The 13,483-nt window shown below is 45.8% G+C and overlaps 2 protein-coding genes across 2 annotated transcripts; both read left to right on the forward strand.

Moving 5' to 3' along the window:
• Positions 1 to 1,056: 1,056 nt before the first annotated feature.
• Positions 1,057 to 5,289, forward strand: LOC104487276 (serine peptidase inhibitor Kazal type 7). Its single transcript, XM_086759033.1, has 7 exons — positions 1,057 to 1,186; positions 1,673 to 1,695; positions 2,250 to 2,374; positions 2,627 to 2,672; positions 3,578 to 3,705; positions 3,842 to 3,887; positions 5,190 to 5,289. Exons 1-7 carry the CDS (start codon positions 1,129 to 1,131, stop codon positions 5,214 to 5,216), a joined length of 453 nt encoding a protein of 150 aa, XP_086615159.1. The 5' UTR covers positions 1,057 to 1,128; the 3' UTR covers positions 5,217 to 5,289.
• A 3,146-nt stretch (positions 5,290 to 8,435) lies between these two features.
• LOC104487273 (serine protease inhibitor Kazal-type 6) lies at positions 8,436 to 12,632 on the forward strand. The gene is made up of 4 exons (XM_010130176.2): positions 8,436 to 8,560; positions 10,689 to 10,714; positions 11,574 to 11,686; positions 12,455 to 12,632. Exons 1-4 carry the CDS (start codon positions 8,503 to 8,505, stop codon positions 12,498 to 12,500), a joined length of 243 nt encoding a protein of 80 aa, XP_010128478.1. The 5' UTR covers positions 8,436 to 8,502; the 3' UTR covers positions 12,501 to 12,632.
• Positions 12,633 to 13,483: the final 851 nt, after the last annotated feature.

Raw genomic sequence — 13,483 nt, forward strand, 5'->3', positions numbered from 1 at the left:
CAAACATGTTCTGTCCCTCACTTCCTTCCGTGACTACCTTAAATCAAAAATGTATTATTTTATGCAATATTCCTTATTTGTTTTTCCATACACTTGTGATAGAGTTGCACCACTTAACAGAGCCTAGCACATTATTCTTCACTTATCTTCTTTAAAACATGACTTTCAGCTGATATTCTAAATTTAATGCCACAAAACAGAGGGGGAAGGGGGAAGCCTAAGGACTTGCCTTTTGTTTGTGGCTGCTGCAAATTTGTTTTTAATGTCTTTGGTATTAAGAAGCCTATATCACCTGCACATGACACCACTCACTTGCTATTAAGAGGAAACATTATCCCAGTCCAGATTTAAGGCTACTTATTCTGATCATTTCTTAATCAGACTCATCCCCATTGCCAACAGATGAATAACTCCTGCTCCTATACAGAAATGTCATTAGCAACTTCTGAAGTTTTAGGAAATGCTTTCCTTTTGTGATGACTGTTTCCTTCCTGTTGGTCAGAAACCTAGTGTACCAGGAAACTACAGGGGAGAGTGCGGACAGATTCGTTGAGCCCTCAGCATCTTTGAAGTACACTGATCCCTGCCAAACCCCAGATTTTATGTCTGTAAAATCTTAAGAGTGTCCCATGCTGCTGCCTCCAGACCTCCGGTGTACCGTGCGACTCTCCTGGAGCCCAAATACCATCTTGTGTGTGTAATATGGTGTGCACAAGCTCAAACACTTTCAACAAATGGGCTTTTTTTTTTTTTTTCACTTTACCAACTTCCATACGTAATTTCACAACATCTACTATTGAGACAGTGCTCTTGTTTGGAAAGTACAAATCACTCATTGTACAGCAGGGCGCCTTTGTTAACAAGCTGGGTGTAGCTCACATTTTTGTTTAATTCTTCTGGGCATCTCTCTAACAAGCAAGTATTCTTTAGAGCTCAACTCAATAATCAATACAATTTTCTTAGTTTACAGAGCAAATAATTACTTTATGGGACGACTTCACAAGGTTAGGGAGATATATATATATATATATACATACATACATAGTGCTGAGAGAGAAGACTGAGAACCATCTACCGAACTCAACAGCAACAGATTTGCAAATAACAGACTATAGAACCATCTCCGCTATGAAGACAACAAGAAGCGTTGCCCTTCTAGGGCTTGTGGTTCTCAGCTGCCTTTCTGGTAAGTTGTTTTTGTTGCAATCTGTGCTAGTATCTCCAGTCCTCCTGAACCTTTGCCTTTATATACAGATCCTAAAGGAAAGTTCAGCCTTCCGGCGATGTGATCATGTAGTAATACATGAGCTCTCTTTTAACGAACTTTATCCTTGTGCAGATAAATACTATAGATGAGTAGGATGCATTTGTCTGATTTAAACTTATGGGACTTTGTGGGGATAATAGTGCTGCAAAAGAAGAAAAATTTATGCTCTGTTCTTTTAGTGACTCCAGATTTCTGATTTCACAAATAATTGTTGTTTTTTTTTTTAATCTCTAGCATATAGCTTCTTGTTTACTTGGAGCAGATAAAACATTTGGGAAAACAATAACTTCTCAGTAATAAGGAAGTGTATTTGGATACTCTGTTGGGAAATTGATGATTCTAAAGGAATTTTAGTCAAGGACATTGTATAATTTTTATATTTTAAAATCTCTGTTTTTATTGTAGATATTGTTATTGCCCAAAAACTGGTGAGTAGTAGACCTTTCTTGTCATTTAGTCTTGATTTCTGAGTCTAGATGAATAATTCATACTCACATTGCATCCCAGGGAAGAGGGAGAAAAAAAAGGAGAGTGAGCAAGAAAGGAAGAAGGAAAAGTGCCCCCGAGTATTTTGCCACCTCTTTTCCCCTTTCTCTTTGTCAGAGAAAGATAACTTGCCATGTTGATGATAAAAAAAGACAGCAATTAATAATGCAGAGTGAGAGGCAGAGCAGCAGAGAGTGCCAGCAGAAAATCTATACAATTATTGAATAACTGCCTAAATATCTTCCCTGTCTTGATTCCCCAAGGAATGATCACTTTTGCCTGCAATGCTTGCCAAAAATACTGAAAGTCTTAATAGCAAAAAGGTGATTATGTGTGCTGTAAGAAATGCAGTATATTGTATTCCCTCTGTTCTTCACATTGGAGGAGCAACAGAGAAAAATAATGACCGAGAGTAGTCTCCCAGCACAGCAAAAACAGGATGAACACAAGCACAGGCTTCTCTCCACTCGCAGACATGATGAGTCCTCTTTAACAGGCCTCCTGCGGCATGTACCGTTTGTCTGGAAATATGGAGCTTGCCTGTCCCCGCAACTACGAACCCGTCTGCGGGACCGACAACGTGACCTACCCCAATGAGTGCACCCTCTGCAGAGAAATCCTGTGAGTGCAAGGTCTCCTGATTACCTGCAATGCCAGTTCAAGCAGCAGACAAAAGCCTTTTGGGTTGTGAGTAATGGTGGGATGGACTAGATTTCTCGTATGTTTCTGTTTTCCCTAATGCCTGCCATCTTCTGTGTCAAAGCTCCTGAATCTGATTAATTACCGGGGCTTTACGAGTGGAGAGACTTAATGAGTGAGATGACTGCACGGTATCAACAGATTAATCCTTCCTTTCCTTCTCTCTGCCTCTAGCCGTCACCGAGTCAGGGACAAGAAGCACGACGGAAGATGTGTTAAGGTAAGGTCTGAGATCAGCTCCTGCTGCTGCTGCGTTCAGCAGTGGTGAGTGAAACGATGACAGAGAGCTAGACAGGAACCTCACCTAGGATTAATTCTGTATTAAAACCACACAATTTCAAACTGTCAGAAATGGAATGAAAACAAAGAATTTCAGATTTGGAAGAATTTCTTTTAAGTTTTGTTTGAACAGTTAAAATCAGTGAGTTTTAAAATGTCATCTTGTGTATTATACCAGACTTGAGAATGGAAACTTTAAATTTCATTAATGCTTCAGTGTTATCAAAACATTTCTCTTTAGACTTAGACTGAGAGGCTTGCTGAAGCTAAGAAATTCCCAGAGGAAGTCTGGACTTGGACTAAATCATAATCTTGTAACAGAAAAAAACGATTCTATCAGAACATTTATCATAAAGTTTGTTTATCAGTATACGGAGCTACTGTGAAGTGGAGAAGTATCTCTATTTTTAGTTTAGAGAGAGAAAGTAAAGAAACACTCTGGCTGTGCAATTTAGCATAATACAACGACTTCCATTTCAGTGCACTCAGAGTAATTACAGAAACATCGAGGTGAGCGTAAACTCCATTTTCCAGCGGCATTGACATTTTGCAGCAAAAGTTGCTGCCACATAAGGCATTTTAGGCAAAGATTCTTCATGGTGGTGTTCACAGTGAAAATCCCCAGGATGACAGGGATGAGGCCCACTTCAGGACAGGGATCGTGCTGTACCCACACACAGGATATCAAGTTTTTGTGCTCCTCCAGCTCCGCCACACTGGGGCTGGGAGCTCCTCTCCCCTTGCAGCTGTGGGGAGAGGGGAAGATGTCTCTCGCACCGCCCTCCATTACACAGGACTGGTGTGAAGGGGAGCAGAAATTACAACATTGTTCTGTGACCGTTTCAGCTCGACTGTACCGGCTACCTGAGATCAAGCAGTGGCCGTGCCATCCCCTGCACCCTGGACTACATGCCCATCTGCGGCACCGACGGGATTACCTACAAAAACAAGTGTGACTTCTGCAACGCCGTAGCGTAAGTGGAGGGGCTGGGTCACCGGAGGGGTTTCTGGATCAGTAGGTGCTCGTGTTGGTATTTAGAGCAGAAGGAGGGAGTCTGACTCACAGAGCGGTTGCGCTCTGCTCATTCGTTCTCTAATTTCTTCCCAAAGGAACGGGCTGGACATAAACCTGCGCAACTTTGGGGCATGCTTCCAGGTAAAGCTCAGAAATCTGCGCTCTTAACTGCTGTTGCAATACATTTTACAACACAAATTCACCGAATCATAGCTAAATAATAGAAATGCCTGTGCTGCCCTGGTGCATTTGGCCTAGAAGTAAGAATTTGAGGAAAATAGTTAAAGTATGCCAGGGTCAAAAGGGTATTGAATCACATCCATGGCTGAGATATGCAGTCCCTGCTCTGACCTGAGAACGTGGCAGTCAGCGAGAGCTGAGACCTTCATTTTCTGAGAAAGGGGCTGAGCAAGAGATGCTGCCCCGTCCCTTCCGCGGGAGGACAGGAGGGTCACACAGCACCCGTGTCAGTAGCGGTGGCTCCTTGAGTGGCAGTACCTGCTGCAGCGTGGCTTGCCACTGTCCACTTTCGTAGCCTTGCCTCTGCCAGCCTACTGAACCCGAGCAGGCAGTGGCAGGGCCAGCCTGGAAACATCAGCATGGTCATGTCACTGTTTATAATAGTATTTATTAGATCTTTTCTGCCCCTGCCTTCTCCCTGCTTCAGGCGAGCATGTTCCCTGCCTCCGAGTTTACAGAGTTGCTAGAACAACAGAGCCCTGCACCTGGAAAGGGCTTTCTTTTATGCTTTGCCATGTCATAAACATTAAATAAACATAAAGCACTCATGTAGGAAAATACAGGGAACAAAAGCTTTAAAATCTATAGCTCCTCCATTATGAGCAGACTGACAGCAGCAAACAGAAGGGCAGTGCTCTCATCTGCACCGCCAACGACAACCCCTTTGCGGCTCCGGCGGCAAAACTTCCACAAAGGAGCGCTGGTCCTGCAGCGCAGTTTCGCAAGTGTGGAGCTCACCACGTAGCCATGAATCCAGAGGAGCCTGAGCACACACACAGCAGCGGCAGCGGGCCTGGAAGCCCTGGAGCTCTCGTTAGCCCCTCAGTAAACCCACCGCTGCTCCGCGTTCCTCTCCTGACACTCACTCCTCTGCCACCCCCCAGGCACTGCAGATCTTAAGCCCAAGTGAGTCTTCTCCTTCCCTTGCAATTAAATCCGGATCCCCACTTGTAGGCTCGTAGCGCTGCTGACTGCCTCCCTGCCGGAGCGATTCAAACCATAGCGGGTGTCCAAAATTATGGCGTTTGTCCCAAATCTCTTTCATGTGAGAAAGCGTGTAACCTAGGGAATTAGGAAAAGCTGAAACATTAAGTGGAGTACTTTATAACTTGGAGAGCATGAAAGTATTGGCTTATTTGGGTAAAGTTAGACTATAAAACTGAGATCCATGTCCGTAATTTTGGTCTCTCTCTTTCTCTTCAGGCAGAGCCAGGGCAACCTGTTCCTTAAAAAACATGGTGGATGCTGAGCGCTGGAGCCATCCCCTTCACTTTGACTTTTCCCTTACAAATCCTGCAAGCAAACGCACTCTTCCCCGCTCCCTCGACTGTTGTGCATTGGTCTCTGCTTTGATTGATCAACAAAGTAAAGGCAGCCACTCTCTTTGCCATTCTTTGCCATGGACTGTTTTTTTCATAGAGTGGGTTTTTTTGTTTTTTTTTTTTAGGGCAGGGGTAATGGTCTTCAGGCTTTTCAGTACTTATCTGTCGGGCAGGAGAAGTTGTGAAATAAACCACAATAAAGAGCAAAGTGTAACACCCATCACACACCAGCCCAAGCCCTCATGAGAGTACGTCACTCCATACCAAACCATCAGAAAAGAAACCAAGCTGCTATAAAATACCGCCACTTTCCTAGTGTCGGTGTCTTACAGAGCATGAATGGAATTGTCTTTGTAACAGCACTGAGTCTTGGAGGACCTGGTCCTTTTAGGGGCCCTGGCATGGGGGGACGGCCCTGGGGAAGTGTGAAAGAGAAAGGCGGCTGTGGTCAGCCCTAGCTGGTCACACCTGGGCAAGGGGCAGGTCTGGCAGGACATTATAAAAAGGAGGCTTATGGCTAAGGGAGGAGGCTATCTCATAGGGAAGAAAATTAGGAACTGCTGCTTCCTTGAAGGGTGTGTCCATCGAGACTGTGTTGATCAGCAGAAAATTGCAGCAAGCTAGGCAAGGCTGTAATGAGTCTAATGAGAACCTGAGGAGAAATTAGACTGGGCTTGAACTTTCAGCTTCTTGGAGAAGAGATCTGAAAAGTTGTACCTGGGGTATTTGAGGCAGAGATAGGACGGGGCCCCTTCAGGAGAAGGTCTTGGATTTTCTAACTCCAGGAAAGAAGGGTCAGAAGATGTGCTGGTAGCTCCAAGATGCTTTCTGTCTTGGAGAAAAAAAGGAATGGAGATAACATCTTTGTGGGAGCCTAAAGAGTGCGCTGGAGGAGCGATGATATATATGAATGTTCATGATGATGTGCCATCTTTTGGGGTGAGTCAAGGAGTTAGCATTCAAACAGCAGAGGCAAAAAGTCCCGAGTGCCACAGCTCACACACTCCCTTCCTTTTCCTTTCTCCACCTCCCATTCTCTTGTTAGGTAGCAAGAAAATCTGCTGCTATGGCTGATATTTGGGACAACATCTGTGACTTCTAAGCCTTTTCTTTGGGTCTTGTTTCTTGAAGTGAATCACTTCTTGGCCAGAAATTTTGTAGGTTCTTTCCAGCAGAAGATAGGAGATTGTCCTTCCCCTGGTACTAGCATGGAGCAGTGCCCTGTCCAAGGGAGAGGGATGGAACTTGTTGTTTTCAGGATTTTTTTTTTCTGCTAGTACAGGCAATATAAATCTCATCATGCCTTTGTGCCTGCTTTTATGAAAAGACAAACTGGATAGTCATGAGAGTCCTCACTGCTTACCTGCACGTGTGTGTGAAAAATAATTATGAAACCATCTAAGTAGCTAGTGGATGTTAGCAGAAATCTGGCAGCACAGGACAGAGCTCTGCTATAATTTCTTGTTGGCCAAGAGTTTTATAGAGTGGTGACAGAATAGTGGAGTTTTGGCCATAGAAGGAAATTGTCTTCAACAGCAAGATTCTGCAGTGGTGGTTTCTGCCTGAGGAAGTCAGATACTTGCTTAGGAGCTCAGAAGGCTTTGGAGAACACCACCAAGACTCTGCAAAGCAAGGTCTAGGTGCCCTTTCTCTATCCCCGATTTTCAGAGAAGTCAGAGGGACAGAAGAACTTCCTCACCTGCACCAGGCAAGTGGCCTGTTTCAGATGTTGTAAAGAAGTGGAAAGGGGTAATAATGATAATCACCTGGTAATTTACCCTCTTCCACTCCTCAGCCCAGAAGGGATTGGGCTCTGCAGTACGTTTGCTAAGGCTTTAGGCAGTCAGTTATGCTGCAGTGACCGAAATGTTTGGGTAGGCGAGGGACTGAGGCATGAAGGCTGTGGTGGTGAGCGATGACGTATGAAACTAGAAAAGGCAAACAAGTGCTGCTGCCAGTGGCAGAACTAAGCATGATTTTGAACGGTGCTGCAGCTGACTGACTTGATAACTAAATTATATGAGAGGCTGTGTCGTGAGCTCACCCTTAATAGACATCTGAGAATTCACCTGTCAGTCACGGTTTCTCTGCTGTGTGGATTTTAAGATGTCTAGCAAGCTGCAAATTCAAATGCTTCCCCAGACGTTGGGCACTCATAACATTGCTCTCCTGCAGGAGCTGTCTCCCTTGCTGGCTGAGGATGTTAGTAGCATCTTTCCTCTGTTGCTAGAAAAATATATTAAAATATATGTATTTTTTTTTTTCCCTTCTATGTCAAATTTGGTTGGAACTAGTTGAAGATTCAAAATTTGCTAGGGGAACTAATAAACAGATATACCTATACATATTGCTCTCCTAAGGAAAGCATGTTAAAATTTGAACCTTATTCTTATCTGAACAGATATTTTGCAAATGGTGCAGTCGAACACAAATCCTTGCACGCACTCAGGTGGAAATAGAGCTCAAGTCTCCCAGTTCCCCATCAAATTCCCTTTGTTGCCACTCACTGCGGGAGCAGACCCCTAACATATGTTTGTGAATGTGAAAAACTGGAAAATATTGACAGCTAGAGTTTAAATAGTTCAGGAGGAGAGTCAGCAGTGCTATCTGGGACTGTGCACACAGCCATGAGAGCATGTCACATCACAGCTCTTCTCCACCCCAACCCAACAAATTTAGAACCATTCTCAAAAATAGCCAGGGAACAACGTATAATTGGTTTCACAGACAACACATTCTCATGCTGTGATTTATTTCGTAACGTCTAGTGAGTGTCATCACGCTGCTCAAAGCCTTGGAGCTGGCATTCAGCGAGGGCCCAGAGAATGAAAATTACCAGCTTCCCCGATGAATCACTGCTTTGAAAATTCACCCTTGTGAGAATCCTGTGACTATTTAGAAAAAAAAAAAAAAAGATATTACAAGCCCGAGTCTATCACTCATGTAATTAGCCCTTTGTAGGTTTGATGTGGACAGGGCAGCATTCCTACAGCACCATAAACACGGCCAGGACCAATAATGGCTTTAGAAACGAAGTGGAGAAGTTCTCACAATTGAGGTGGGGAATGAGGACAGCTACGGTTGGGCGCATAAATACACAGAGAGGCAGGTGCGTGTGCGCACTGTGGGCTCCGGTGCCGAGACGACGCCTCCCGCGCAGACCGCTTGGCTCGGACTAAAGGGCTGCCTGCAGCATGAGGGCAACGGGCACCTTAGTGCTTCTCAGCCTGCTGCTGCTTTCTTTCTTCTCGGGTAAGTCATCTTTTCCCTAGCCTAGGAAAAAGAAAAAAAAAAAAAAAAAGCCAAAACCTTTCCTGACAACGGCAAACTTTGAAGCGCCTTGATCACCACATGACGGTCTTGAAGATAAAGCTGAGCAAGTAGAAAATATCTGCGGGACTTGCTCACTCGTATGACATATTTCCACTCCTCGTGTGCCTCCGCAGTGAATAACACAGCGGAGGTGTCACTGAGAGACAGAGCGAGCAAATTTTAAGCGGCTCCTTCAGCAAATGTACCAAAGCAGAGTGTAATTATGAGTTTTTGGTACAAACGTTCACTAGAGAGTTTTGCTGAACCAGTTAGAGGAGAAACTCACTCACCTCAGGGTCGTCAGCTCTTGTTTTGATCCTAAGCATCTCCGTATTTGGTGTTTTCCTTGGAGATGTGGAAACATAATTAGATGAAAGTTTCAGCTTTCATTTATGCTGCAGAGAAAAGCTTGGAAATTAAATTCAAATGTCCTCAAGGAGTCAGAACAAAGAGAAGAAATTAAAAGGATCTAGCATCTATTTTTTTTTCTGGAGATCTACACATCTCCAATGATCTGGGGAAGCTGAGTGGTGATTTTTGAACATCTAGGTCATGCCAGTGTGCTCAATCACTTGTGTCCAGCTGACCCAGCTCTGGAAGGTTTGTGGCGACAGCTATTGAAGAACATGCAGAACAAGAATTATTTATACTTCTTTTTCTATTAATAATTGGAATAAAGAATTCACTAGAGAAAATTGCAAGCTGTGCATGGAGGAAAGAGGTGAATTACTTGGTACGCATTATTCATTATAAAATATTCATCTGTCTCTAATTGAGTCTTAATTGGGACTGGGTTCTGTCAGAGTGCTGAAGCTTCCTTCCAAGGCCAGGCAGAATAGCAGCAAACTCTGTGATCTCCTATGAAATAAACAAATATCAAGAGACGTCATCACAAAGCCTTGTGTAGCTGCATGTAATATTTATAAAAACTCTCGAATGAGCTATTTTGTTGATAACATGCAGAGAGCCATAACGGTGATTTTACAATTAAAACAGCCTAGCCTGACCTGAGAACGTGATAAACACACCAGTGCCGGCGAAAAAACACCGAAGAGCGGTACAATTGGAAGCAGAAGTGGGGTGGGTTGATGGATAATGGTCTAGCTGGCTGAGGGTCGGGTGGGATTTCTGATGTGTGGGGACCTGAGTGCAGGACAAGGTCCTGCCACCTCCTGCCCCAGGTTCCCTCCTGCGCAGAGCCTCCAGCACAGCACCGCAGCTGGCACCGACCCCAAACCTCTGCTGCCTCGCTGCCCTGTGAGGTGCTGGATGCTTGTCCCACAGTGCTGTAACTCAGGTTCTGCCCATCAGCATTCAACCCACCTTGAGTGCCAGGTTGCCCCTCAGAGACTTTGCGGGGTCGCTCTGTCCTGCAGCAGTGGCTGGAGCTGCACGCCTGACTGCAGCCTTTGCGGTGAAGAAATATAGAGAGGGTGGACTGATTGCCTTCAAGTCCAGAGCCTGTGGTTACAGCAGGTATTTTTGGGCTCTTACTGACCAGCACTGCCTGTTCTGCTCTGTACCACCCCATGATGTCTCTTTGTATCTTTCCCGGGACAAAGTTGTTCTGGGAGAGTCTCTGGGCCGTGCTGTGCTGAGGATGGCTGTAAAGCTGACAGTGAGGTCTCCTCCTTCTCCATGGTGCGCTCCTGTTAGCAGTACCATCCATTTTCATTGTTCAGAGGTGCCTAAAAGCCTTAAAAGTCAATATAGCTTTAAAATCTCTGCCGAGTGTGGCTCCAGATCCGATACGGCAGCTCGCTTCCCCGGGAGTGGCTGCCTTCCAGGAGACCGAGCTATGTGTCTGAGGTGCCGTTAGCAGCTGAATGACTGATTACATGGTATTTTAGTAACATTTTTCAAGAAAGCGAAATACTGAAAAGCAATTCAGATAATGTATTTCCTGCCCCCTCCTCCGCCATGCAGGATGATTGAGTAGGAAAAACCTGGTGTGTGCTTCACTGTGGTTTGCGTAAAGGGCTTGTGACTTTAGTTCAGCCCCTACTAGAAAATAAAGCTGATGTATAAAATCTCTGATTTTTTTTTTTTTGCTGTTTTTTAATTCCAGATGTTGCAGGTCAAGACATCGAAGAGGTTAGTACAGCTGTTTCTGCCTACTGAATCTGCATTTCCTAGAGGAATGGGTTTGTAACCAAGATCTCGATGTGTGGTAAACAGTTTTTAATGTCTGCTGGGTGCAGGTGGGTCCTTCCAGGGAGTACCGACACTTTGGGGGGTTCACCGTTGTACAGGGGATGTTGTGTGTGGCTGCATGAGCAAGCGGACCAGGGAAAGGGATGTTTGGTTTAGCAAATGCTTCCCATGATTAGGCCTAGGGTGCTTGCACAGGGTTGTGTTTGTACACAGCACCACTTCCGTCCACTTTGCTCCACTCTCCAATCTCTTCTCAATGTACTACTGGGAGTGCTTTCCCCCCCAAACAGGGTCCATCACTGGAACTTGTCCAGAGACAAAATACCTGGGCATGTCCTGGGCACCGTCTTTGATTCCCCATGGACTATGGTTTGCTTCTCCTTCCTCTGGGAAGGCAGAAAGCTCAGCGAGCACCAAGCTGAGCACACGGTTTCGCAAGATGCATGAAGCCGTGCAGCAGTGAGCTAACTTGGTGTCAAACGCCTGAAAGAGCACCAGTGCTGACTCTTCTCTTACATGCCTAGGCTAATCCACTCCTGTCTTCAGGAGATCAAGACCTCTCCCAGGTGACTACAGTCTCCCTCCTCAAACACAGGGTAAAAATTCCCCTGAAACATCGCTTCTGCTCGTTTCTGACGGGGCTTTTTCTTTCTGTAAATAGGCAGTGTCACCTCTGTCGCTTTAGTCCTCTTGTCAGAAAAAGCATTATGTTAGTGACCTTGCCTCTGATTTGGAAAGTGAAACAAAAAGAAAGATCGTGGGATTCCTGAAAGGCATTTTTTTAATTCCTTTTTTTCAGATTTGTAGAGAGTTTGTGAACAGAAGTGTGTACTGCACGAGGGAGTCCAACCCTCACTGCGGCACGGATGGCATCACGTACGGAAACAAGTGCGCCTTCTGCAAGGCAGTGCTGTAAGTGAAAGCAGAGGGGAGTGAAACAACAGAGAGAGTTGGCTCAATTTCCACCTACATGGCGGTGTCCTTCATGGAGAGGAGGCCCTGCATCCAGGTTGCTCCTCTTGCGCCGACCAGCCCCGGCTTCGCACCAAGGGGAACACCTCCTCCTTGGAATGGAGCTGTGCGAATGCAAGTTAATTTTAATTCACTTCCAGGCTTTGCATGCTGCTGATTGCCATGCTGAGCGGCAGCGCGGGGCCTGGGAGGCAGTTGCATCCTGCCCGTACCTTCTGCAGACACTGAATCGATGCACATTTCCCACTCTGTGCCACAGGCTGCAAAGCTCACTGCCCACACTTCTGGATACTGAGAAGTGTCTGGGGGAATGCGGGAGCTGAGCCGTGCCAAATTATTCCTGAAGAGTCTGAATGGACTTTGTGGAACAAGGGACAAACTCGCAGAGGAAGAACTTGAGTTTCTCTTGTCCCTGAGCTCTGCCAGCTCTTAAAGGAGGTGCAATAGGAGCCAGCACCTGTGGACTGAATGTGCTTGCAAAACATTGGTTTTCCTTAGCAGTCCTTGAGGTTTGGTGCATACTGAAGGATGCTTTATTCTGGGGGAAGAGCAGGGAGAGGTGAAAATGGCTCAGTGTTCCCTGTGAGGCACGAGGGCATGCTGGCATGGGTCAGGAAACGATCCTGTTTGGACAGATGAGCTCCTTGTCCCACGCTGCTGTGCCTGTCACACACTGCTTTGTCTAAGTCTTTCTTGTTCCTTTTACAGGAGAAGTGGAGGGAAAATAAGATTGAAGCACCTGGGGAAATGCTGAGTCCTTGCTGTCACCGAGCAGCAACAGCTGAGGCCCCATCAGCAACACCCGCAAATGCCCGTGCATGGACACGGGAGCAGCTTGCCCACATCTCTGCCGTCTCTGCTCAATAAAATAAAGCTCAGCACAATTCTTTGGCTGGATTCCTTTTCCTTAATACCCAGAAAAGTGCTTTGATACAGCCGTGCTAAACCCTAATGCGTGGCTTCACTGTACCGTGCCATTACATCACTCTGCTCCCGGGAAGCAAGGCGCTCCCTGTGCCGGAGCGGTGATTCCCACGGCTCCCGTGGGCTGTGTCCTCCTGTCCCCAGCACTCCCAGCTCCTCTGCCCCCGTCCTCCCTGACAAATTGGCACAAATTGAGCTCGCCGGGCAGCCAAGCAGTGCAATGGCTCGTGGGCTCCTGCCCAACTCTCCCCGTCCCAGGGGGTGGGTGACAGCGGGCGCCTTTATTCCTTACCCAGCCTCCATAGACATGTTCCTTCCTCTCTCAGAGGTTATTGTGGGAGGGTGACGGGAGAGCTGGTGAACAGCGTGACTGCATATGCCTCATCTCCTTTGGAAACCAGAGACAAACAAGCTTAGGCTGGGGAATATTGCTCCATTTAAGCCTGCAACAAGAAGATGGCAGGTGGAGGCTAGTTTTAGGCAGAAGCTGCGCGGCTCTTCTTTCCAAATCAGTCTCTTTCTTCTTCCTTCTAAGAGAACGCTTTGTCTTGAAAACTGTGAACTCACCAGCATTAGCTTCCTGCTGCCAAGTGACTTCTCATGCTAATAAAATTATATTTAGAAGAGCACCAGATTGTATAAAGTGTCAATAATTACCAAAAAAAAAATATTCCCTGGAGGAGAAGAGCTGTGGGCTTCTTCTCCTCGCCTCTAAGATAACTCCTCCAGAATGATACACAGACCTTGATTTTCTAGGCACAAGTATTTGTATCTATTTACAACTTTTAATGCACATAGACTTTATTCTTTTCT

The sequence above is a fragment of the Chlamydotis macqueenii genome, chromosome 14 (genome assembly GCF_036417535.1).
Source record: "Chlamydotis macqueenii isolate bChlMac1 chromosome 14, bChlMac1.mat, whole genome shotgun sequence".
In the NCBI taxonomy this organism is placed as follows: domain Eukaryota; kingdom Metazoa; phylum Chordata; class Aves; order Otidiformes; family Otididae; genus Chlamydotis; species Chlamydotis macqueenii.